Raw genomic sequence first — 27,801 nt, forward strand, 5'->3', positions numbered from 1 at the left:
AGAAGCTCTTTGAAGGGTTAAGAAATTTGCTCAGTAAGTGTAACTTACTAAGTAAGCAGTGGAAACAGACTGTTAGAAATTTTAGTAGGTCACGATTGTAGAAGCCCATTATAACAACAATGGCAGAACTGAAGGTGTCACTGCTGAAGAGTGGCAAAATTTTGGACCAAAACCCACACAAAAATTGATTTTTTCCAAAACAAATAGTAAATATTATTAAATAAAAGAGCTTGGCCACTAAATATTAATTGTAAGTTATTTAGTTATTTTTTTGGTTTTTTAATTTTAAAAAATTATATACAAGAGAAAATAAAATGAAATAAAATGAAAAGCAAATTAAGCATTTTATCTAAAAAAATTTTTTGTTTTTTAAAAATCGCATCATTAACAGGATAAAAATAGTTCTAAAGTTCAATTTGCTTGCTGTGCCAATAATTTTGTTCGTCACTGTACATTTGTTATATTTGTTTTTAGGCGCAAACGCACACTTCTGTCATTTCAGATATTTATAAATGAATTATTATGTATTATTATGTATTAATTTAAATAATTTAGTAACCATATTTGTATGTATGTGTCTATTTTGATTTGCAGCTTAAATAAATAATACTTATGTTTAAACATTTTATATTTTAACACATAAACTGTACCCAATTATTTTTTATATATGACATACAGTCAGAGTCATAAGTCTACAAGCAGGCACTTAAATTTTAAAGCACATATTTTTCTACTACAAATTAGTACAGTAATTTACTCATCCCAATTAAAGAAAAATATTTAATAAGAATTATGTCATTTTAAAAATTATGTATTGAATAAGTAAGGATTAATAGTATTTGCAATACTATAACTTTCCCTTATGTGTAAAATACTTTTTCAAAAATTCTATTATTATCTTAGCAACTTCTTCAGCATTATTTAAATGTATATGATGCGTTCCACCAGATACTGTATATGTGGAAAAATTGGGATTATTCGCTTTTAAGACCTCATCAACTTCTGTTGGCTTAGATGCATTAAATGTACTCTCCTCACCAATAAATCGAAGCAAAGGCAATGATACATTGCATATACGCATTGCCATTTCTCTGTTCATCTCCTCCGAAAATACAAATAAACGTATTTCTTTAACTCGACTATCACGAGAAATGTAATATCTATTAGAATTTATTTTCGATCTACTTAAATTCCTTTCAAGTATGTATTTACAATTTTCCAACCAAACTGAACCAAGCGATCCCTCATGAAGGCATTGTTCACATTCTTCAAAAGTGTAACTGCGAGGTTCGATTTTCTCTAATATTTGATGTTTTTCTTTTGTGTCAATAACTGCTTTCTCAATGACATAGTTCAAGGAAAGTACTATTTCTTGTCTACTGTAACTGATTTCTCTTAATGCATCCAAACAAATGAGACCATCAACGCGATCTGGATAAAGAGACGTAAAATAGAACGCAGTATAACCTCCCATTGAGTGTCCCATTAATGTTATCTTGTCCCAGTTGTAAATTTTCATAATTCTTGTTATCAAATGCACGTAGTCCATTGTATGATATTGAATTCCTTGAGGCAAATGAGAAGATAAGCCATGTCCAGGCAAATCAATACATAATATACTTCTATAAGGTACTAACATTGGTGCCAATTTAGCAAATGAACCACAGTTGTCGAGCCAGCCATGAAGAGCTAAAATTGGTTGCTTTAAATCATCACCATACCAACGTCCTGCCACGTATCCCCAAGGAACTGGTATACGTATTTCTGTAACCTGTAAATAAAAAACCAATTTAAAAAGCATTAGAAATAGTTCCAAAAAGAATGTGAGTTAATACAAATTTTTTATATATTCTTACTTAAGAACAAATATTGTCAAACAACAGATTACGTTATCTAGAAAAAGATAGTGGAAGTAATTAAAGCTTAGAAAGAACTGGAACATTATGAATACTAATAGCAATAAATATTAATATAATGGGATCTTATTAATTTTATGAATTGCTTAGAAATAGCAATACTCTGAGAGAACGAAGGTATGGCGTTGATCTCACTCTCAACAAAACTGTGAAAACAAGTTGGCATGAAAAATATCCTTTAAAGCGTTTGAACATCTCATTCAAAAATAAATACATAATACAACGCATTATAACGAAGCGATTATTCATTATATTTGGTTTTCTTTTAGTACATTCATTATTTAATAGAACAAATAATTAATTCATCATTAATCTGTCGAATAACACCTTAAATTTTTGAGGCAATATTTAATGTATTGTGATTAAAATACGACCGAAATCCTTGTTTTAAAAAAACACCACATATGGAATAAAAAACACTGTACTTGTGACAATTGTCTAATAAAAGCGAAGAAAATTGAAATATCACCGTCAATTGCTTTTAGTGGAGGTATAGATAATATTTTATTTGTTAATGTGTGAATATGTATAACTTAAGCTATAACTTAAGGACAACTTGACTTTATAACGCGAGACTGCTGCACATTCTTTATTGTTATATTAACAATTTATTAAAGCAAATAAGAGGTGACTATATTATGTTTGGAAATGAGTTTGTAGCACCTCTTAGAACGACCTCTTAGAATGTATGATTAATCGATTATAGGGCGTTTTTCGGGGAAGTACTATAAGCCGTAGGTCTATATAAAAACAAAATATATATGATTTCAGTTTTGGAACAAGCATTGAATGCACCATACGTGAGTTAAAGTCTTATATATTTATAGAAAATATGGAAAATTGGACTTCCAATTGAACGAAATTGGTCTTCTTTTTATATTATAGAATGCTATGAAATAATGTACCGAAAAAAGGATTTCATTCAAAAAATATACTACATACAATAATTAACATTTTCTAATAGTGAAAATGTTTCGTGGGCGATTTTCTAAAAAATATGTTTGGTTTTACTACACACATACTCAAGGTCTTTTTTTCTTTCTTAATACTTTTTTTTCTTTCTTTTACGATATTTTGCTTTGTATAAAATGTTATGTATATATCCTTGTATTCATAAGTATGCATGTCAGTAAATATTAAATTCATTATATTTATTACATTATTGTTGTTAATCAATTAAATTTATATATTTAGAATATCTTCTTTAAATAGTTAATTCAGTTACTACTCGTAATTGTCAATTCACTTTAACTTTTCGAAGATATATATTATTTGAATTCATTTTTAATTTGTTTAAAGATTTTTAAAGAAATCCGACTTTCCATTCCGTTGATTATTTTCTTGCTAAAAATATTTAATTTTCATGCAACAATTTTATATAAAAATTTTGTAATTTGTACATACATACGTGGATCATGAAACATAACTTACCTGATTATTTTTAATTGTCAACTGCGACATATTAGGTTTTATCAATTCTATAGTAAACCTTTTAAGTAGATAGGACTTCAAGTGTGATTGTTACGAGATCCCACTAACATCCGTACAATTTCAGTTCATCAAAAGAACTGTAACATGAAATATTACACTAGATAATGAGAACTGCGTTGACCAATTTACTCTATATTGTCTGAAAATAATATATGTAGTTAACTAGAAAAAGTAGGGAATTAAAATCCAATAACAGAAAACATAATAAATAGCTATTAATTGTCATTACTTATTCATGCTTATTTATTATTATTACTTACTTATACTTATTTTTCCATAATACCATTTTTTTTATTTATAAAAAATCGTATATGAATAAATTATTATGCAATTTAATATAAAAAAAACCTTTTTCAGTAGTGACATTTTAATTTAAGGTTATTATCTGAACTATATAATAATTAATAAAATTAATTTTACAAATGTAATTATACATTTTTTTAAAGTTTTGTTGTGTGATTGTGAGCTTCTATAATGAAGCGCAAGAATGTTGATAATAAATGATGGTTAAATATATACATGTATGTATGTATGCATATTTATTTTCATTTTAAATTTCCTTTTTCCACTATGATGTATCTTAAATTAATATATAAATAAATATAAAAATAAATATAATTAAAATAGCGACTGTGACACAATGTCGTCCGTCGACTTATAGTGTAATAGTAGTATTAAAAATAGTTGTATAATAATTAGTATATACACATTATAAATGATAGATGAGTAAACTTTATATTAATTATTATATTCTGATATTAAATAAATTCGATATGATATACAATTTTTTACATATTCTGCTACTTTTAGCCATTCTACCTCAGAACCGTTTAAAATATTTATAATGTTTTCATAAGATAGAATAGCTTTACAAAAGTAAGCTAATCGAAACTCTTGTAGAATAGGACAACGGCCAAGAAAATGCAGAATATTTTCAGTCTCATCTAAATTACACATACTACAGAGCGCAGATCTACTTGTATATATCAAATCTGTTTCCATTTAGCTGTATCATGCTACTTCTTGCTTTGATTATCCAGATGATATTTTTAATATGTGTTATGTCAGCTATATATTCCTTTCCTAGTGATGGTGTTAAGTCTTTATATATTCGGTTAGTTTGTTGAGATTTACTTATATATTTGTCGCTCAAATCAGTTTTCAGAAATGTAGCAATTTTAAGGTATATAAATCTCCATCTTCCGCCTCAGTTTTTAACATTAAAATATATGTTGGCGTAAATTGTGGCATTCTCAATATTTTCTTTAAGAAGTATAATTGTAGTTTATCCACCTCTTCGAACAGAGTGCAACCCCATACTTGAGCACCATATGATTGTATTGCTCTACTTATTGCTAGAAATAGATTCCATTTTGCTTTTATAGGCATGTCGTCCATACTAAGAAAGTTGTTCCACGTAAGATTTATACTATTTTTAGCTGCAATAGTTCTCCTCTCTACATGCTTCTTAAAGTTCATTGTTGGAGTCAATGTGACGCCTAGATAGCAGTATTCATTCACTATTCTTATTTCTTCTCCACCGAGATACCATTTTTCTTTATTTGCCAATCTACCTCCTTTTCGAAAGACTATAATTGCGGATTTACTTAGATTGACTTCTAAATTCCAACTATGGCAGCGTCATTATATCGTCAGCCGGTATGACAATGTCGTCGGCATACATTAAAGTTCGAATGTTTAGTTCTTCTATCTGTATGCCTCCTCCCAAAAAATCATGTAAGTCATTGAGATAAAGAACAAACAAGTGCGGTGATAATATACAACCTTGTTTCACTCCGCTGACAGCTGAGAATTCATTAGATAGGTCTTTTCCAGTCCATACTGCACATTTAGTGTTCGAGTACACATTTTCAATAAAACGGACTATTTTAGTTGAGACTTCAGCTGCATGAAGCTTGTAAATTAACGCCTTTCGAGAGACCTTATCGAAGGCTGCTTTAAAATCTACAAGAACATACATCAGGCGATTGTCATATACTTATGAGTCATTTAACAATGTCTTCAACTGGAAACGAGAGAAAGCTCTTAATTTCATATGCGGGTAACTGGATGGGTGAAAGGAAGTGATATTTTAGAGTATTGGTAGCGGTTTCAAGGATTTTTGCTGAAATTATTCTTTGAGGAGTAGTTATTTGAATAGAAGTATAAAAATTTAATTTATATCCATCAGTAAAAATTGTAGTTGTTCTATACATATAATATAAGGCGGTGGTTTATATAAACTCACTCCGATTGGTAGTATTATCTGCAGATTTTTAAAAGAGTTTCTGTAAATTTAAAATCAAGAAAGAAGGACTAAGTACCCATAACGAGTAGTTCAAAGATTATGTTCTTTAATGAAGGAAATGCACCAGTCAATTCAAGGTTTTTTCTGGAAATTTCTTATGCAATTTATCTTATTAGTTTTATCTTCAAAATGGGCAACCAGCCTCTATTGAAATACTACTGATAGAGGTAGTAGATAAGTGTGTAGTGCTTAACGAATAGCTGAATGTTAAGTGGTGTTAAGAATCCTGATGATGCCTTTGGCATAGTTCCCATAAATAAATAAATCATAGTATGGGAATTTTATATTTCTGTAGGTTGTGAAGGCAAATAGTATAAAGAATGCTTCATGCGTTGAAATTGCTAAGAAGAGTTAATGTTACATATTACAAATAATATTGAAATAATAGTGGAACATATTTTGAGATGATTCTTATTTTTATATTGATATCAATTTGCAACACAAAAAATACTTGAGTTTACAAAAATAGTTAAATAATATGAGTAATTTATTTTATTATAATTCTATTCCCCTGTTTGCTATTATTAAGAGCGGATAAATTATAATTACACCAATTATAGGAGCAATAGCTAAAGGAACGAGATCTTTTGAAGTGAGGCGGGATTCCAGTAGAGCAATTATTGATAGTGATTAGGAACTAATTAGTATCTGTAATTCATGAAAACTATTGATGTAACCATAATCACAACAGACTAATAATTAATGAAGTGATCACTAATTATTAATAATAATTAATTTAATAAAAAAATTTGAATCAATTAAATTAAATTACAAGCAATATAAGTTTTAAATGATTAGTGTAATATAGTGTAAAAACTTGTGGGTTTTATCTACTCTATTTATCCAGCTGTTCTCTGTAAGCTTCTCTATAAGTTTCACTCTACGTTATCGTAAAGAAAAACATAGCTCCCGTGTAAAGAAATTCAATATAAGCTTGGAATATTTAATAACGTAGTTATTTTTAATTGTAATTGTTATTTCATTATTTCAAAGATATTCATTTTATAACAAACGTCATATTAATAAAAATGTCAAGTTACCAACACTAAATAAGAATAACATTAGTACCTATATCACTTACGTACGAATTATTTGGAAGAGATAAAGTACATCGATTGATTAAATCTATCAATACAATATATGTATCTACATTCTCTCTTTATAATCGCAATTGGAATTATGAAATTTTATATTTTTATTATAATCTTTAAACAATTAAATTAGCTATAATGGTTATATTTATCATATTTGAATTAACGTTTCCGTTTATTCTGTATTACCGGATTTGCAGCATCCCAAATTCTTCATCTGTGTAAACCAACATTGTTATTTTTATCTTGTTTCGATAAAGAAGAAAACTAAATGCCTACTGTTGATATTCCTTAAATTTTTCATATTTCTTTCTATAATAAAAATTTATATTTAATTTCAAATGTTTAGCACACACATTTATTAAAAGAAGCTAACTTAAGTTATGCGCTCTAAAACTTTTAAATCATTTATAATTCAGTACGTTTTGATCTATCAAGTAACATAATACAAAACTTGCTTAGACATTTCGTATTGTCTTAGTATGTCTTTCTCAGTCGAACTACCAGCATATAACTACTGACAATTATATTACATAAACCATGTACTACAACAATTAACCACAGACAACCATTACTGTTGAAGCAACACACTCAAAAATTTGATAAAAACTTACCTAAGAAATCAAATCTAAGCAATCGTAAAAGATGAACTCAAAACTATACTTCAGTAATTATAAATGGAAAAAGTGGATTTTGTTCAATAAAATTGTTTCAAAAAAACAAACAGCTCCTTTATGTCAATTGAGATATGAATATGTTTCCGGCTACTTACTTACTTATTTAGCCATAAGTAGCAAGTTTCTCCAGCATGTCCTCCAATCTCGAACATCTTCATCCATTCTCACGACATCACCAAGCGAGAGAAGCCACTGGATAGTAATTCGTTGGATTATATCAGTGTTGTGATAAATTTCGTACAATTAGTGGTTCATTTGTAAGCGGCAGTTGTCGCCATCTCGTAGAGGGCCAAAGATATTCCAAATAACATTTTTCTCGCAGCATTCCTAGTTCTGCTTCATCATTCTGCTCCTGCGCCATACAGATGCACAGGTAGAATGAACGATCTATAGAGCGTAAGTTTTGTTGGTGGAGAGAGAGCACTACATCCCAATTGCCTACTGAACCCATAGTAGCACCTATTAGCAATGGTGATTTTAAGTCTGATCTTCAGGCTTACATCATTCTTGTTTGTTACGGCTGTGTTTAGGTAGATTTCGAAATTGAAAAGATCACATAATAAGGCGTAACCATGTCAAAAGCTTCGCACGGTATCAAAAGTTCGGAGAGACTCAACCCCACTTTGACGGAACTACAAGTATTGCTAAACGTATTTCTGCAGAGTCATGTAAACTTTGCAGGGGTACCGCTGCGTAAACGCTTAAATTCGATTACTTATGGAGATATTGAAAGCTGATTTATAATCCACAAAAAGGTGGTGTCGATGTTATGTTCGTGGGCTTTTGCAGGATTTGTCGCAGTTTGAATATCTGATCAATGGTGGAGCGACCACGTCAAAAACCGCATTGATAAGGTCCAATCAGCGAGTTGGCATGTTGCTTCAACTTTTGACACAACACAATTGAAAGGACCTTGTACGGGACAAGTATTAGTCTAACCCCTCGATAGTATGGATAAGCTGATTCATGCTCCTCATCATCATATCACCGACGACCTTAAACGATTCTGCAGATAGGCTATCTGTGTCTGCCGCTTTGTTTATCTTTAGTCGCTATATAACAACACGCACTTCGTTATGACTAAGTGGTGAATATCAACACTATCATTTTCGATTGGAGACTCAGAGAGCATTTCTCCAAAAACAGAATTGATGTATCATCCCCCGATAGAAGTTTGGAGAAATGTTCTTTCCATATTTTCAGTACACTCTGTATATCCGTTCCTATTTCTACTCACCGCGATTGTTTTACTCTCGCGTCTTTCTTTATCTCTTTTCTTCGGTCTGAATAAGCGATATTGTTCGCGTACGATTCGTGTAGCTGCTAACTGCAGGGTGCTTTTATAGGCCGTGGTGTTTACAGCAGTAGTTTGGCGACAATTCTCGTCGTACCATTGGTTTCGTCGCGAGAGGCGTTGGAAACCTAGGACATATTCTGTAGTTGTGCGTTGGGAGTGAGAGATTTGTCTCCATTAACGAGTGGCATTATCGTAACGAGAATGTGAAGACTTCGGCTGTTTCTCCTGATACCAGCTTACCGACATCAAGTTTTTTCTACGAACGGGAGTGTGTGTTGTTGGCATTACTAAGCTGCATACGTACTTTGATTGCGAATAGGCAATGGTCTAAGTTGATATTTGGATCACGGAATGAACATACGTCTAGCAAGCTTGAAGAGTAATTTGCGTCAATCAGGAAAGGATCAATCTGTTTTTATGTTCATTGACCGGGATATAGCCACGTTGCGTTGCAATACTATAACCCTCCCTTATGTGTAAAATACTTTTTTAAAAATTCTATTACAATCTTAGCAACTTCATCAGCATTATTTAAATGTATATGACATCATGACGTCAACTTCTGTTGGCTTAGATGCATTAAATGCACTCTCCTCACCAATAAAACGCAACAAAGGCAATGATACATTGCATATGCGCATTGTCATTTCTCTGTTCATCTCCTCCAAAAATACAAAACGATGTATTAAGTCTAAGTCAACTTCTGTTGGCTTAGATGCATTAAATGCACTCTCCTCACCAATAAAACGCAACAAAGGCAATGATACATTGCATATGCGCATTGTCATTTCTCTGTTCATCTCCTCCAAAAATACAAAACGATGTATTATTATACAATTTAATAAAATGCTCCTAATTAAATTGCATAATAATTTATTCATATGCAATAGCTCTATAAAAATAGCTTCATTTCAGTAGTGATTTAAATTTAAGTTTCATATCTAAACTTTGTTCGATAATAATAATTAATAAGAAAGTTATTATAAATTATATTAAAGTTGAAAAGAAGTGCAGAGAGAGTTTCTATAGTAAAGCCGAAGCCTTTAGTTTTTATATATGAATAAACATACATATTAAAATTTGGATAATATTATTACTTCTATGAGCATGATTTTTAAAAGTTTTATTTCAGATTTTTTTAAATAAATTGACATCTTTTTGTTTTGTTATAATGACCACGTCAATGTTATAGTGATTTCTCTTTGTTAATAATTGTGCTTATCAGCCGTGGTAATAAAAAAGACCGCTGAAAGTGAAGGTCTCTATGGAATGTCATTTATCAAAGGTATTAGTTGTCAGGATTTTATTACTACGCTAATTCTTCTTCCTGTTAAGTAGCTTTTAATCAAGTAGTGAATCTAATAGTGTGCTGCAGAAGGAATAATTTTACGAATATTTGCTTCTTTGTCATATTGTTTGATAAAATGTGTTTGTTATTCAAATGCGAGCATATTATTTGCAATTTAGTCTACTTAGTTTAATCGAATTTATGTGTCGGGTGTGAAGGACTAAATGACTAAAGAGCTGGGCCGGAGCCAACGTTATTATGATGAGAAAATTATGATTTACTATATAAAATCCCTGAAGATTTCCAGAAATAAAGTTTTCCAAATTTTTTTTTGAAAAATATAAATAATTAAAAAACGTACTACTCGATTTTAATGATATTAGGTCCATTTTAAAGGTTGTTTAATCTCATTTTAGGATGAACGAGGCTCACCTAATTTATTCGCTACAATTCGTACTCCACAGGAAAATATCAGTAGAAGAACCGCACAAGCTGTAAAATCTGGTGCAATGACTTATTGCCAGGAATATGGACATTCGAAGTTCTATTGCACACTCTGCAGTATCTGCGTTGCATGTGGTGACTTTCACCCCACTAAGGACTCTACATCAAATAAAAAGGACCCAGCTACAAAAAATGCGGAAATTGTGGAGGTAACGACACTATTAATTATAAAGAATGTTTCCAGCATTGCGTCCTCAGTCTCAGTCAGTAGTCCCACTACAACCTATACAAACGCGATCTCAGCCAAATGCTCCATCTGTCTCCAACAATACAAGTTCACGAATGTCATATGCAAACGCTGGCTCAAGCAACGCCCAAAATGAAAGCTCTACTAAGCCATCTCCAAATATCGAAAATATGATCCTATTGTTTATGAAAAATATGACACAATTTATGAACTGCATGCAAAATATGATGCAGGGAATGCATCAAAATCAAAATATTCTACTTTCAATCCTATCCAAACCATGAATGCAATCAAAATTTGATTCTGGAATGCTAACGGCTTATGCCAAAATAAAAACGAACTTGTATTGTTTTTACAATCACATCCAATTGACGTCATGCTTACCCAAATTACCCAAGTTGGACCCAAGTTTATAGCGGCCGGTAACTTCAATGCTAAATATACATTTTGGGGCTCAAGACTTACCTTCTGCTCAAAAAGTACTCGGATTTTGTAAATAAAACACACAAATTTAAATTTTATTCCAAATTTATTCTATCTCCTTCAAAATATGCTCCTTCTGAAGCAATACATAATAATGGCTTTTAGTTTATTCAGTGAATTCTCTTTCACCGATTCAATCGACTCAAAACGGTTATCATGAAGGGACAATTAAAGTTTCGGGAACAGGAAAAAGTCGCACGGATCCAGATCTCGCGAATATGGTGTCTGAGCGATGACATAATAAAAAAATTTTTGAAAAAGGTCTATTACTTAAGGAGTAGTTAACAAACAACAAAATCCGGATACTTTTTGAGCAGAAGGTATATCACCAAAAGGAAAATCCCTGATAAACGTGATATCAAAACTCGACCTTAACATATCCTTCACTGGCACACCTACATACTGGCCTTCAGATCGGAAAAAAACTCCAGACGTCATTGATTTTGCGGTAACAAAGAATTTAAAAAGAGATCAAATTGCGAGGCATCCTTAGAACTCTACTCTGATCACACGCCGACTTCTATTCTGATTACAAACACAACAATAGTCAATCCAAAATCCGAAGAAGAGCTCACAAACCAGCACACAAATTGGCTAAAATTCAAAAAATATATTAGCTCACATATTAACACCGACACTTCTCTTAAATCAAACGATGAAATTGACAAGGCCGTCCAGGACTTCACAACTTTACTACAACAAGCCGTTCGAATATCAACCCCACTCCCAACACCCCACAAACCTATAAACTACCATACAACGAACGAAATTGGAACCCTTATACAGGAGAAACGACAAGTACGGCGCCAATGGCAACAACAAAGATCTCCTCGAATTAAAGGACAACTCAAGAATCTGACGAGAGCACTTCAGAGATTACTCAAAAAAAAAATCACATAGAATACGAAAATTTTATTTCACAGTTGACTCCAACACAAACAACAAACTACTCCCTTTGAAAAGTCACTAAATTCAAGAAAAAGCCCGTTATACACAGAGCACCCCTCCGACTCACAGATGGAAACTGGGCTAAAAGCGATGAGAAAACGGGTGCTGCTTGACTCTCCGCCTTATCTCACACGAAACGACAATATAACAATTTGCTTCAATAAAAAACCACTAAAAAGCGAAATCAAAAACTTAAATACCAAAAAAGCCCGAGGCAACGACCTAATTACAGCGAAAATGTTGAAAGAGATCCCACAAATCGCCAAAGACCAGCTACTTTTTATTTATAACGCTATCCAAAATCATGATGATACCCAAGCCTGGAAAGGACCCCGCTCAAGTCACCTCATATCGACCCATAAGTCTACTTCCAATTCTCTCAAAATTATTTGAAAAACTTTTTATAAAACAACTGATGCCCTACATAATAAGAAAAAAATAATACCTAACCACCAATTTGGATTTAGAGAAAAACACAACTCAATAGAACAAGTACACAGCATAGTACGTGTAATTAAGGAAACGTTTGAGATGAGGGAGTATTGTTCAGGCGTCTTTCTAGACATAACCTAAGCCTTTGACAAAGTTTGGCACGAAGGATTGTTTTGAAAACTTGAGAAACATTTACCATACAATATATCCTCAGTTATCAAAAACTACCTCTGATATAGAAGATTTGTTATAAAACAAAATTCTTTTGTCTCCAATGCTTTCCCCATTATGGCCGGTGTACCCCGAGGTAGTTTACTGGGCCCCTTGCTGTACCTGATTTTCACAGCAGACATGCCAACCAGTGACTGTATAACAACATCAACATTTGCGGACGACACTGCCATATTCAGCCATAGCGACGACCCATTCACAGCTACAAAATCAGTTCAAAACCACCTCAACAAATTGTAAAAATGGCTCGATCTCTGGAGAATTTAAGTTAACGAATCGAAAAGTGTACACATAACCTTCACTCTACGACGAGATACCTGGAAAAGTAATACCACAATGCAATGACACAAAATACTTAGGAATGCACCTCGACCGAAGGCTTACGTGGAAAAAGCATATAGAAACTAAAATAACCCAAATTAAACTCAAACAGCAAGAACTAAACTGGTTGATAAACAAAAATTCTAAACTTAATATCACCTATAAAGTGCAACTTTACAATACAATGATAAAACCCATAAGGACCTACGGAATTGAACTCTGGAGCTCTGCTTCTCCATCAAACATTGAAAAACTTCAAAGAACTCAATCAAAAATCCTCCGGCAAATAATCGGTGCCCCTTGGTATATAAAAAACGCAAATATTCATAGAGATCTTCGAATTGACACAGTCACAGATGTAATTGTCAGCAACACACAAAAGTACAAAATCAAACTCAGGAACCACCAAAAATCCACTTGCAAGCAACCTTACTCAAAGCGCTGGTACTCAGCGACTCAAAAGAAATTATATAAACCCGGCTATTCCAGAATAACGCTCGACATGGAAACGAAATTGAACGAAGCTTTGGCTAAGGACAATAAATTATCTATATTCTCTTCTAATACAGCAATTAGCAGCGATAATTTATTGTTAGTTTTAAGTTGATTTTTAGAAGATTCAATAAAAAGCAAAATAAAATTCAAAAACAAAAAAAAAAAATTTTTGGAACTTTCAGCGCGCTGATTGTACTTTCTTCGAAATTTAATGAAATGCATTTACATCAGATCATGCGAAAAATGGATACTTATTTTAATATACTTTTATATATAAGTTAGCATATTGAAATGATTCTTAATTATTCTGTTTTTTTACTTTATATTAAAAATTATTTGAAAAACTTGCAATTTGAGGAGTTTAGAAGTTTGATTTTGACTTCAAATTTTGCAAAATTGTAGCACTCAATATTTTTGTTTTTTGTTATCATTAATAGTTTGATTATTCTCTATTAAATTTTCTTGCGTGCAATATTGTAAAATGTCCAATTATAATAACTTATTTCAGTTTATTTTATTGTTTTAACAAAAAAATCATTATTTGAATACTTTTTTGTGAATAATAGTCCTTTCCAGCTGGTATATACGCTTGGAAAAGTCAACAGCATGGTCATCAATGACTCTACCAAGGAATAGTGGATGCTGAGTACTTTAAGTTGTTATTATTATCTCATTCTTAGGCAACAATAGTCATTTTGTCAGAAATGTTGGGGCTCATACGGTATATAAAAGTTTTTATTAAAATGGTGCTTCAAAACTCTATCACTCAAATAAAATTATTTTTATTTCCATGTTTATCAGCCTCCTTTAACCATATTTTTGTATGGTAGATTATATTTTTGAAGAGATGTGTGAAGTGAACTGAATTGATAAATTATTATTTCAAAACATGAGAAATCACTCTTAGAAATCAGGAGTTGTATTCCGATATAACCTAGTTAACGTTATATTTACACAACATTATTTGTAAAAACTTTCTCCCTTTAAGCACTTTTTTTCATACTGCTTTTCCCTATAAGTAAATCTGCGTTGATAAGGAAATCAAAAAGTGCCCATAATAATGTCATATTTTAACAAACTTATATGTGTCATTTTCTTAATTAACATCTAATTCATTAATTATTAATTTCGAAATTTGTGTGCGTTAGTGTAAATGTGTATTATTCATTAAAATATATATAAAAACACATATAAATTATAGCTGAAGTGTAAAATTCCTTACTCTCAATAGTTGTGAGGTGATTTCTTTTATTATTAACTAAGAAATTTTTTTAAATACTATATTTTTAATAGCGTTTATATAGAAACAATAATTTTTAGTTTTTACATTTATATTTCTTAAATAAAGAACACATATAATTAAACATTTTATATCTTATCAGTTATATAACTGAGTGTATAACAATATTTTTTATATATGACATACACAAATTTTACAGCATATATTTTTCTACTACAAATTGGTACAGTAATTTACTCATCCCAATTAAAGAAAAATATTTAATAAGTATTATGTCATTTTAAAAATGATGTATGCAATAAGTAAGGATTAATAGTATTTGCAATACTATAACTTTCCCTTATGTGTAAAATACTTTTTCAAAAATTCTATTATTATCTTAGCAACTTCTTCAGCATTATTTAAATGTATATGATGCGTTCCACCAGATACTGTATATGTGGAAAAATTGGGATTATTCGCTTTTAAGACCTCGTCAACTTCTGTTGGCTTAGATGCAATAAATGTACTATCCTCACCAATAAAACGAAGCAAAGGCAATGATACATTGCATATACGCATTGCCATTTCTCTGTTCATTTCCTTCGAAAATTCAAATGCACGTAAGCCTTTAACTCGACTATCACGAGAAATGTAATATCTATTAGAATTTATTTTTGATCTACTTAAATTCCTTTCAAGTATGTATTTACAATTTTTCAACCAAACTGAACCAAGCGATCCCTCATGAAGGCGTTGTTCACATTCTTCAAAAGTGTAACTGCGAGGTTCGATTTTCTCTAATATTTGATGTTTTTGTTTTGTATCAATAACTGCTTTCTCAATGATATGGTTCAAGGAAAGTAATATTTCTTGTCCACTGTAAATGATTGATCTTAATGCATCCAAACAAATGAGGCCATCAACGCGATCTGGATAAAGACACGCAAAGTAGAACGCAGTATAACCTCCCATTGAGTGTCCCATTAATGTTATCTTATCCCAGTTGTAAATTTTCATAATTCTTGTTATCAAATGCACGTAGTCCGTTGTATGATATTGAATTCCTTGAGGCAAATGAGAAGATAAGCCATGTCCAGGCAAATCAATACATAATATACTTCTATAAGGTACTAATATTGGTGCCAATTTGGCAAATGAACCACAGTTGTCGAGCCAGCCATGAAGAGCTAAAATTGGTTGAGTTGAATCATCACCATACCAACGTCCTGCCACGTATCCCCAAGGAACTGGTATACGTATTTCTGTAACCTGTAAATAATATAAGGGTTTAAAAAACATTAGAAACAGTTCCAAAAAGAATGTGAGTTAATACAAATTTTTTATATATTCTTACTTAAGAACAAATATTGTCAAACAACAGATTACGTTATCTAGAAAAAGATAGTGGAAGTAATTAAAGCTTCGAAAGAACTGGAACATTATGAATACTAATAGCAACGAATATTAATATAATGGGATCTTATTAATTTTATGAATTGCTTAGCAATAGCAATGCTCTGAGAGAACGAAGGTATGGCGTAGATCTCACTCTCAATAAAACTGTGAAAACAAGTTGGCATGAAAAAAAATCCTTTGAAGCCCTTGAACATCTGATTCAAAAATAAATACATAAGACAACGCATTATAACAAAGCGATTATTCATTATATTTGGTTTTCTTTTAGTACATTCATTATTTAATAGATCAAATAATTAATTCATCATAATTAATTCATCGAATAACACCTTAAATTTTTGAGGCAATATTTGATGAATTGTGATTAAAATACGACCGAAATCCTTGTTTTAAAAAAACACCACATATGGAATAAAAAACTCTATACTTGTGACAATTGTCTAATAAAAGCGAAGAAAATTGGAATATCACCGTCAATTGCTTTTAGTGGAGGTATAGATAATATTTTATTTGTTAATGTGTGAATATGTATAACTTAAGCAATAACTTAAGGACAACTTGACTTTATAACGCGAGACTGCTGCACATTCTTTATTGTTATATTAACAATTTATTAAAGCAAATAAGAGGTGACTATATTATGTTTGGAAATGAATTTGTAGCACCTCTTAGAACGACCTCTTAGAATGTATGATTAATCGATTATAGGGCGTTTTTTGGGGAAGTACTATAAGCCGTAGGTCTATATAAAGACAAAATATATATGATTTTAGTTTTGGAACAAGCATTGAGTTCCAATTGAACGAAATTGGTCTTGTTTTAATATTATAGAATGTTATGAAATAATGTACCGAAAAAAGGATTTTTTTGACTACTCCAAATTTGATGACCTATCAATTTGGAATCCTTCATTCAAAAAATATACTACATAAAATAATTAACATTTTCTAATAGTGAAAATGTTTCGTGGGCGATTTTCTAAAAAATATGTTTGGTTTTACTACACACATACTCAAGGTCTTTTTTTCTTTCTTAATACTTTTTTTTCTTTCTTTTAAGATATTTTGCTTTGTATAAAATGTTATGTATATATCCTTGTATTCACAAGTATGCATGTCAGTAAATATTAAATTCATTATATTTATTACATTATTGTTGTTAATCAATTAAATTTATACATTTAGAATTTCTTCTTTAAATAGTTAATTCAGTTACTACTCGTAATTGTCAATTCATTTTAACTTTTCGAAGTTATATATTATTTGAATTCATTTTTAATTTGTTTAAAGATTTTTAAAGAAATCCGACTTTCCATTCCGTTGATTATTTTCTTGCTAAAAATATTTAATTTTCATGCAACAATTTTATATAAAAATTTTGTAATTTGTACATACATACGTGGATCATGAAACATAACTTACCTGATTATTTTTAATTGTCAACTGCGACATATTAGGTTTTATCAATTCTATAGTAAACCTTTTAAGTAGATAGGACTTCAAGACTGATTGTTACAAGATCTGACTAACATCCGTACAATTTCAGCTTATCAAAAGAACTGATACATGAAATACTAGCACTGTTACACTAGTGCTAATAAGAACTGTATTCATCAGTTCACTTAATTATAAAAACTGAGGAATAGAGGTCTTGTATAATAAAAGAAAATATAATCATAGTTAATGCTTAATTGTTAGTCTTATACAAATGTAAGTAATTTGTCTATTCATGAAAACACATGTTTTACAGCAAGACAGTAAATGAGTTGACTTTAAATAAATTTAAAACGAATTAATTTTTTATGTATCTTTAAGGTTTAATCATCATTGGAGAAATACATGATCAATAATTATTGAATAGTTGACCTTAACTCTAAGAATAATTTAGCTTTGTCAACGTGAACAACTTCTATTGTTTTAAGTGCTCTTATTTTTGTAATTGAATTTAAAGATAATATTTATATGTGTGTATCTGATACTTTTACTAGAAACTCATAAGTAAACATTTCCAATACGTTATTTCATTTCATTAACTCCAGTTTATGGTTATCAGTCCTGATTTTCTTTGGTGACAATTTAAATGGAAAGCAATTGCATACAGAAAAAGACTGTACACTACATGAACATTCAGCTTGAGATAACGGAGCTAAGAGAACAGAGTTTTTCAGTTTCCTCACGTCATCGACAAAAATAACAATGATGTCAACGAACATATTAGCAAAATTATTAACTTTCAAAATTGTATTTGAGGAATCCTCACTGAGGACGAAAATAGAGTGTGAATAATTGCTATTAGATTAATAGATTAATTAATAGACTGTTTTATGTTTGGCCATGTTAAGACCGGTGATGTTATCTTTGCAATTCACTCGTTTTAAATTGAAAATTTAGTGTGCTGCTTTTTCGCATTTCTATAAAACTTGATTTCAATGTAAATCTTCTATTGCTCCGTTTTGTTTTATCTACCAAGCATTCTTTAAACAAATATATATTTAAATTTAAGGTTTTCTTTAACAGGACAAGCATGACTCAGATCCAATCGACCGTTTAAACGATACATCAGTAGCTTCCAAATGTTAGTTCGGCATCAAGTGAATAGAGCTTTCTTCAATGTTTTGTCTTTATTTACTTTTAACTACCTTTCACTATACTATTCAATATATAATTTTCAGTATATGGACAACATATCAAATTAAAGGTATCCCTTGGAAATTGATAAATGTCTCTTTTCGGGCGTACATTGTTCGGATATGCATGAGATATGTAATAGCAGAAGTATGGTAGTAAACTCTGGATGCTACTTGTCTTTATATTTTCACATTTTTATTTGATATTGTTAATAAAGTTATTATAAAAAAAGCAATTAAGGAAAACCTCTACTTATAACATATATTGATATTTGGTGTAAATAGCAAACTAAGCAATTTGGATAATACATATGATATCTTCCACAGTTTCACACTGATACTGGAAACTTTAAGTAGTCATTACCAGACCGACAATAACATCGACAAAATAAAACCGATGCGACTCAATAGCTTAAAACTTTTTTAAAATTCGAACTAAGTACCATAGTTTGAGATATTGGCAAAAAACGAATTATTGACTATCAATGCTTCAACTTAACCTTTTGTAGACGAGGGAAACATGATCGTCAGTAGTAGGCAACTTCTGTAAAGGTTTGCTAATTTTCGTCGCAGCTTATGATTATTCTGACTAAGCACAATATCATACACCGAATTACGGTTCACAACCAGACACATATATATGACAGAGGAAATAATTACCCTTGATCCGTAGAGCTGTGACTTCGTGGCAAGAGCTGGCATAAAGCAATTGACATCTGACAGCGTTAAATGGAAATTACTAGTCAAGCTTCTATATTTTTATAGAAATTTAAACAAATAAATATTATAATAATTAAGCAAAATAAAAAACAAAGATTTTTTTAAGTTTAAATATATATTAGTCTAAGTCTTAAATTTATATATTATGTATATATAAAAGCGAGTTTATATTTGTTTGATTTTGGCTTTTTTTTGGAAAGTTATTGGTTATTAAAATTCAACGAAAAAATAATTGCTCATTATATATATATCGCCAAAATCTGTATAAATATTATAATTAGCACAAAGTAGTAACCGTATAAAAATATATTTAACAAATATATACTTTTTATGTACAACATATTCTATATTCTTCGTTGAAAAATAAACAAATCCGATAAAACTTCAAATTTTTTAACATAAAAGGTATCCACCGGTGTCTGGTTTAAATTTAGATACATAAATTGTATTTTAAGTAGACTGTAATTTGCGTTATTAACAAATAATATGCGAATTCAAATTAGCAAAAAAATAAAAATAAAAAATAAGCATACAGTCAATAAAATTTTGGTTAAGTCAATTTCAAGCTAATCACATATGAGTTTAGAGTGATTGATCCTCGACAAGATATATTTTCGCTGTATTATCTTCCGAAGCACTTAAAATTATATTTTCCGACGCTTTATACTTGAAGTCGTAAACTTCAGCTAGATGACCGCTAAGTTTAAATATTTTAGATCCAGTGCGAGCATCATAGCCGTAAATATTACCATTTAAAGTAGATGCCACAAGTGTATGCTCATTTAACCATTCCAACCTAAACGACAGAAAGGTATTAATAATTCAATTCACTTATTTTAATTGCATACTTCGTTATTCCTTCTTCTGTGTCTGCTGATTCACATAAAGTACGTAATGTGTACTTAGAACAATCCCAAACAGCAATTTGTCCCGGTAAGGTACCCGTAGCTACTAATTTTAAATCTGTAGATGGTGAAAACGCAACACATTCAACGGCTCCAGTAGCTTGTGCACTCCCTACTGGACCATTATTACTGCAAAATATCACATGACCTACATGATGAGAAATTTTATAATTAATATTCACATACAAAATGAAATAATTTAACACGTACCATCAAATCCGCCAGACACATACATTGGATAATCTTTATCACAAGCGACTCCCGTTACTGTGCTTTTATGGCAAATCGGATTATTTTCATCAACGGTCCATAAAGCTTTGCATGTTTTTATATCCCATAATTTTATTTTTCCGCTGCTATATGAGACAAATAATTTCTTGCCGTCATGACTGATAGCACCAGCTTCACAACGTTCACCTTCCCCAGTTAATATCTTAACATCACCATTTGGTATACGAAACACAAATATTTCACCAGTATCACCACCAGCAAATAGTACATTTGCTGCATGATGCCAACGTAACCAAACCATATCGCCCATTGAGTACTGCCAAACCTGTTGCAGAGGAATGTGATTACCTGGTTGATTGCCTGCAGTAGGTAGCACCTTGAAAACGAAAATTTCACCAGCCATGTCACCAGTTGCTAGATAAGTGCCGTCATGGTTGAAATGCACATCAGTTAAAGTATCATTATGTTGAGTTAAGCGCTGTAAGACTTGACCGTTTTCTGTACTCCATAAAAACACTTTGTCATCTTCTCCACCGGTAACTGCCAATTTCTGACCAGGATGTAGATCACAGCCGAATACTGCTGAACTGTGACTTGTAAAAGTAAGTATAGAGTTATCTTCTACAGGTTCTTCCTCCATTTCTCCTTCTTCACCATCAACAATACCCAAACGTTGTTCCAGCTCTTCTAATTGTATTTCTTCCAGTTCATCTTCGTCATCTGGTGGTGCATCATCCATAAGCTGAACCTCTTCATAATCATCATCGTCTATTTCTGGTACTCTTGGCGGTGTATTTTCACGCATAATTTATATTATGAAATTCCTAAAGTTAACCGAAATGTATTAGGCGAATACCAACACGTGAAACCAAACACTACGGAGGCAGCAGCTGTCATTTTTTTGTGCAAGTCAATTCAGGCGTAGAGTTGCCAACGCAATATTATTTTGAATTGTGCATTTATATATTAAATTTCTAAATACTTGCAGTCTCAAAATATTCTTTACGAATAATTATATTCAAGAATTATATCCAATACCATTGATGATGGGTATTTCGCAATACTTGAAACAGTTGTATAGCCAGCCAAAAAAACAGTTAATTGAAATAATATAAAAAAGAATTTTAATTAATGTAGTTCACTACTTTTCGAAAAACCTCTTTTTAAATAAAGTGTATTTTTTTGACATGAATGCTTCAAGAGTAAACATGTAAAGCAAAAACAAAATTCGCTTAAATAAGCCTACTTTGTTGAAACTGATTAGCGAATAAAGCTCTCGCAGCACCATAATGTTGTCAAATCTTAAAACGGATCTATTGTGAATGATTTTTGAAAGAAAATGAAAAAAATTAATTCTTTTTCCTCATTTTCAAGGACCAATACGTTTATATAAAAAATAACATTTACTATTCAACAAAACCTATTGACCTGAAATATATTTTTATCTATTTATAATTCATTGTTCTACAGTTACAGTCTGAAAAGGATAGACTAATATGAACTAATATTTGGTCAATGTGCCGCTCTCTTTATATTCTTATTTCTCTATTTTTCACCGTTATATGGATAAAACCAAAAAATATGTATACTTTTACATAGATTCAAATACAAAAGGCGTTTTCGCTGGTTCGCAAGTGTGGCAAAAAACAAGTTGCTGGCCCATATTGGCTAAAATGTATGCAAAACAACAACATTATTTTCTCTATATGGTAAAGAAAATAATACCAGTAAAGAAAAAAGTGTTACCAACGCATTAGCGAACTATTGTGAACCTTCATTGGATATTTCGACGAATATTGCAATCGTATGTCAAAAATTATATGTAAACCAAAATTCAAACAAAATTCAAAAATTTCATTAATTTGAAAATTGAGGAAAAATTGAAATATTAGTGTTTTATTTTGAAATTTCCAACACTCTTATCATTCCTTTTAATTATGTATTTATTTTAATTTTATATTAATTATCTATTTTTATGCAAAATGCAATTTACTTACATTATGTACACATATGCAATATTTATTATTTGTCAAAAAATAACACTTGACAGATTGCAACAGTGATGCCATTGTCTCCCTTAGCGAATATAGACCAGTAGGCGTTAACGTTCTTATTAGGATTTTTAAATTATTTCTTTCTTTCTGTAACAAAACCATTATTCGTTTAATTTAAACTTATAGATGTGAACTTTGCGGACTAACATGCTATATAGTGAAGCTAAGAAACTTCATTTAAAGAGCGAGAGGAATACACTGTAATAAGTAAATTGCTTTGGTATAAAATGATACTCAGAAGAAGAATGTAAGCAACTGTAGACTATATATGATCGATATGTAAGAGAACCATGACTTTTGGTGGAGAGCTTTGGTCAATAATCCAAGTAATTTAGTAAAAAATCTGTAACAAAAATAATAATATGGTAAAAATATTAAAATTATAAACCAAAAACGTTAAATAAAAGTCCTCTACATTTGATTAATACTTTGTACTGTAAGTTGTCTACAACCGAAAGGTGTTCGGAGAAGTCTACATATTGTAAACTTGTAGTGGGAACCTTCCCCATTATATATTTTTTTTAAAAGTTCTTAAAGGTTTATTGTTAAATTTCTTTTTTTTATTATAAATTAGTACAATTTATAATTTACTCGTCCCAATTAATGAAAAATAATTTAAAATAATTCTCAAAATGATAACTGATTGAATCAGCTTTACAAGTTGTTGTGATACTATAATTTTCCCTTATGTGTAAAATACTTTTTCAAAAATTCTATTATTATCTTAGCAACTTCTTCAGGATTATTTAAATGCATGTGATGTGTTCCACCACATATGGTAAATGTGAAAAAATTAGGATTATTGGCTTTTAATATTTCGTCAATTTCTGTTGGATTAGGTAATATATATGAACTGTTATCAGCAATATAACGAAGCAAAGGTAGTGATATATTGCATATACGCATCGCCATTTCTCTGTTCATCTCCTCGGAAAATTCAAATGGGTGCATATAACTAACACGGATATCACGGGATAAGTAGTATTTATTAGAGTTCAGTTTCGATTTACTTAAATTTCTTTCAAGTATATATTTACAATTTTCCAACCAAATTGAACGCAACGATCCTTCATAAAGGCGTTGCTCAAATTCTTCAAAAGTGTAACTGCGAGGTTCGATTTTCTCTAATATTGGATGTTTTTCTTTTGTACCAATAACTGCTTTCTCAATGACATAGTGCATATAAGGTATCATTTCTTCTGGACTGTAAATTGATGCCCTTAGGACATCAAGACAAATGAGACCATCAACGCGATCTGGATAAAGACATGTAAAGTAGAACGCAGTATAACCTCCCATTGAGTGTCCCATTAATGTTATCTTATCCCAGTTGTAAATTTTCATAATTCTTGTTATCAAATGCACGTAGTCCTTAATATGATATTGCATTCCTTGAGGCAAATGAGACGATAGACCATGTCCAGGAAAGTCAATACATAATATACTTCTATAAGGTACTAACATTGGGGCCAATTTAGCAAACGTACCACAGTTGTCGAGCCAGCCATGAAGAGCTAAAATTGGTTGCTTTAAATCATCACCATACCAACGTCCTGCCACGTATCCCCAAGGAACTGGTATACGTATTTCTGTAACCTGCAAGTATAATAACGGATTAAGAGACTATCAAAACATTTTCGAAATGGATGAATATAAAATTAAAGTTTCTAAAGTATTCTAATTAAAGAATACATATTTTCAGGCTACATATCATGTTGCCTGTATAACGATAATGGATGGTTTACAAAGAGCTATAGGACTTTAAAAAATATTTATAATAATACATTTTTTCAGAAATACGTTTAATAAATTGCTTAGAAATGCATTTTATTAATATTAAAATTATTTTTTACACAAAAAAGAAAATACAATCAACAATTATTGTAAATTCATGTCGTTTTTTATTGGTAAATTGTTGTGAAATTTTCATTTTCGATTGTTAAATCTCGAGCGAAATGTACACACTCGATATTAAATTATAACATTCTAGATATTTAGGCAGAGTAGTAAAATTACTCTGAAATTAACAGCTGCTTTATATAATTTGACAAATAGGAATTGATTTGATTCGATATATATATTTGTTTGTATTTATGAAAAATATAAATGCTAACGAACACAACTATAAAAATGTTAGATTACTCTTAAAATGTTTGATTGGGTAACTAAATTTAACAGATCGAGAGTAAATCTAGGTTGAGTCCAGATTTATCTATCGAAAACGCCATCGCAATTCTTTGTAAAAATATAATAATTTCTTCTTTTCTTCTTATTGCTGACAATTTAAATATTATTTTAATGACACTATTTATCCCCTTCCCTTTGTTTTATAGTTGATATCATATTATGTATATATGCTTGCATGCAAAAGTATGATTGTTGGTAAATACCTAATTCGTTAGGAAGTAAATGTTTGCCAGATAAATTAATTTTTCTATTCGGAGTTTAAAACTTAAATATTGTCGAAGTAAGTTTTATTGCTTTAATTCTTTTTCTTTATAATTAATTATTGATCATTTATTACAACTTTTCACAAATTTCATTATTTAAGTGTATTATTGCACTTTACACATGTATTATTCAAGTTAATTTTAATTTTATTTGAAAATTTCTTGATTTTGTAAGAAAGCTTGCATTTTTGTAGAAATCTGACGTTTATTTTATATATTTTTTATAAATCCTTAATTTGAATACAAAAGTGAGTGCATAAAAATCCATAAAGTATATACTTTCCTGATTGTCCTTAATTGTTATATTGGACATAATAAGTTTTTTCACTTTAATAGTAAATCCCTTCAGTAAATACAACTTCTCAAATGATTGTTATGTAGTCCGGTGCGCACCCTGGCAATTTCAGCTCATCTGTAGAACTGAGATGTAAAAGGCTAGTATTACTATTGCATTGGTCAATTCACTTTTTATTATATGACAGGTCTTATTAAATGCGTTAATTTAATAAGCAGTAAGAGCTGCTTATTAAATTGTTTTTATTACTTTGTTGTGTGGCATTGTTAATAGCACCATAAAAAAAAGTAACAATTTGCATAGAGTAAATACAGAATCATTAAAATAGAATCATGATTTATAGCACAACAATAGTAAAGCTACAGAGTTGACAGTTTATGAACACGATTCGGCTACACTATATATCCATAATTTCTGCGTTTAAACTAAGCCTTTCCTCTTAGAACGGTTGAGATCTTACATGGCAAGTTATTACAAAATTCACTTTTTATAATAAATAAGCTTAGGGTAAGCAATAAGTGATTTAAAAAATAAAGGCAATAAGGGTTTGATCATTTAAATTATTCTTTTTTATTATCACCTTTTTTCATTCCACTTGGGTCCATAAGGATTTAATACAATTACAAGATCTTATTTCGTTCATAAATAATTTTTTTATTTGTGACCAGTTCAGTTCTGTAGTCTCAAGCTCTGCTGACACCGACATTCTCTACGCGTTACGTGATCTGCCAGGTTTATGTTTTCTAAGCGGCTCTTGATATAACAATGGGCTTTTTATGAAGTTTGTGCCCAATCTATCTCCAGAATCTTCTTATAACACAGTATTTCATTTGTTTTTGACTACAAAGAATACAAAGTTACTTTGCACATGATCTTGAGGTGTTTGTTATTAAAAGTTTGAAGGTCTTTTATTTTGTTGGTATGGATTTGCCAAGTTTTGTAACCATAGAGCATGACAATAACACATGATGGATAGATTTTCAGTTTTGTTGAGCTTGAGATTTGAATCCAGACCATACTTTTTTAATTCACCGAAAGCTTTTCTCGCTTTGCTGACTTTGACATTTATATCCTCTGCAGATCCGCCAGTGACATTCATGGTGCAGGTCAGGTAATTTAAAAAGCGTCGATACAAGAATTTCTGTGCCTACTTGCATCGGTTTTCTGATAGTTGTACCCACGACAGCTCAGCCTCGGCATTGATTTCATTGGAGACTCTTAAGTTGTGTGTTTTTGCCTTTATCATGTAAAGACTTAATAATAACTTTCTGATTTCGTTTAAAACTGTTGCTGTTGCCATACAACATTTTGAATTCCTATAATGCCAATTATGAGGTGACGTCATGAACGTATGACCTGTGGCGTCGGTTGATGCAGAAATGATTGATATGGTTTTTGATTCTTCCATTTGGCAACGTCCATGTATATTTGTGGATATTCTCGTGGGGGAAGAACGTACCAGCTATCAATAATTGTTGCATTTCGCAAAACTCTATGAGTCCAAAAAAAGAAGTTTGATTTAATAGTTCGGAGCTCGCCGCAGTTTTTCCATATGGTTTCTGAAATTCCAAGTATCGTTAAACAGTAGTCGTTAAGAATTTTTTTGAGCTTGAGCTTATCTGAAGGCTTCTAACAGTGTTCTGACGTTCATATTGCCTACTCGTATCTGTGATCGGTTACATAGGTTTATAGTAGCATTATATCTGCTCTTTCTATTAGTTCTCAAATTTATATTATCCGCATTATCGTTATCATTTTCATCATCGTCATTTCTTGCATTTACATTTGTTTGCATTTATAATCAAATTTAGATTGATATTAAAAATTGTTAAACTGGTTAAACTGGGTGATTGACCCACAGTAACCTAGTCAAATTTATGGGACTGCCACCTTCGATGATTAGACGCACCGTTGGAAGTTATAGAACTTCAATTGTAGTTGACTGCTATCAACTGTACACTTCACAGGGTACCTATTTTATTTCCATGCTAGTTGCTTGACACGTCATGATGTTCTTGACTAATCGGGCTGTGAACAATTGGGATTTTAGTCACCTCTCGGGACTATTCTATAATTTAAATTAATTATACCAAATACTTTGGTATTTATTTAATACATTAGAAGAAATTGTATTAAAAAAACCTGTTCACCATTTTCACATCCACATAAGTGGATTTAGTTGACAGGCACTGAGAAACTGTAATCAATTATTT

At 30.8% G+C, this 27,801-nt stretch overlaps 4 protein-coding genes across 4 annotated transcripts; all 4 read right to left on the reverse strand.

The window, feature by feature from the left end:
* Positions 1–847: 847 nt before the first annotated feature.
* Positions 848–3,442, reverse strand: LOC119683143 (probable serine hydrolase). The gene is made up of 2 exons (XM_038096758.1): positions 3,348–3,442; positions 848–1,771 (listed from the first exon to the last, which is right to left on the reverse strand). Exons 1-2 carry the CDS (start codon positions 3,375–3,377, stop codon positions 848–850), a joined length of 954 nt encoding a protein of 317 aa, XP_037952686.1. The 5' UTR covers positions 3,378–3,442.
* An 11,784-nt stretch (positions 3,443–15,226) lies between these two features.
* LOC119673283 (probable serine hydrolase) lies at positions 15,227–17,785 on the reverse strand. Its single transcript, XM_038084548.1, has 2 exons — positions 17,729–17,785; positions 15,227–16,160 (listed from the first exon to the last, which is right to left on the reverse strand). Exons 1-2 carry the CDS (start codon positions 17,756–17,758, stop codon positions 15,237–15,239), a joined length of 954 nt encoding a protein of 317 aa, XP_037940476.1. The 5' UTR covers positions 17,759–17,785; the 3' UTR covers positions 15,227–15,236.
* Positions 17,786–20,042: 2,257 nt separating this feature from the next.
* LOC119671946 (angio-associated migratory cell protein-like) lies at positions 20,043–21,699 on the reverse strand. Its single transcript, XM_038082850.1, has 3 exons — positions 20,769–21,699; positions 20,502–20,706; positions 20,043–20,449 (listed from the first exon to the last, which is right to left on the reverse strand). Exons 1-3 carry the CDS (start codon positions 21,592–21,594, stop codon positions 20,236–20,238), a joined length of 1,245 nt encoding a protein of 414 aa, XP_037938778.1. The 5' UTR covers positions 21,595–21,699; the 3' UTR covers positions 20,043–20,235.
* A 1,747-nt stretch (positions 21,700–23,446) lies between these two features.
* Positions 23,447–26,687, reverse strand: LOC119683153 (probable serine hydrolase). Its single transcript, XM_038096769.1, has 2 exons — positions 26,520–26,687; positions 23,447–24,439 (listed from the first exon to the last, which is right to left on the reverse strand). The coding sequence occupies exons 1-2, from the start codon at positions 26,685–26,687 to the stop codon at positions 23,516–23,518; spliced, it is 1,092 nt and encodes a 363-aa protein (XP_037952697.1). The 3' UTR covers positions 23,447–23,515.
* Between the last annotated feature and the right edge of the window lie 1,114 nt (positions 26,688–27,801).

This window comes from Teleopsis dalmanni, chromosome 1 (assembly GCF_002237135.1).
Source record: "Teleopsis dalmanni isolate 2A chromosome 1, ASM223713v2, whole genome shotgun sequence".
NCBI classification, from domain to species: Eukaryota; Metazoa; Arthropoda; class Insecta; order Diptera; family Diopsidae; genus Teleopsis; species Teleopsis dalmanni.

Coding starts and splice junctions, on each gene's coding strand:
- LOC119683143 (XM_038096758.1), bottom strand. CDS start 3,377: ATGTCGCAGTTGACAATTAAAAATAATCAG. Junction 1,772..3,347: donor TGACAATTAAAAATAATCAG/GTAAGTTATGTT, acceptor TTTTATTTACAG/GTTACAGAAATACGTATACC.
- LOC119673283 (XM_038084548.1), bottom strand. CDS start 17,758: ATGTCGCAGTTGACAATTAAAAATAATCAG. Junction 16,161..17,728: donor TGACAATTAAAAATAATCAG/GTAAGTTATGTT, acceptor TATTATTTACAG/GTTACAGAAATACGTATACC.
- LOC119671946 (XM_038082850.1), bottom strand. CDS start 21,594: ATGCGTGAAAATACACCGCCAAGAGTACCAGAAATAGACGATGATGAT. Junction 20,707..20,768: donor TGTGTCTGGCGGATTTGATG/GTACGTGTTAAA, acceptor CTCATCATGTAG/GTCATGTGATATTTTGCAGT. Junction 20,450..20,501: donor ACAGAAGAAGGAATAACGAA/GTATGCAATTAA, acceptor TCTGTCGTTTAG/GTTGGAATGGTTAAATGAGC.
- LOC119683153 (XM_038096769.1), bottom strand. CDS start 26,687: ATGAATGTCACTGGCGGATCTGCAGAGGATATAAATGTCAAAGTCAGC. Junction 24,440..26,519: donor CTCTATGGTTACAAAACTTG/GCAAATCCATAC, acceptor TTATACTTGCAG/GTTACAGAAATACGTATACC.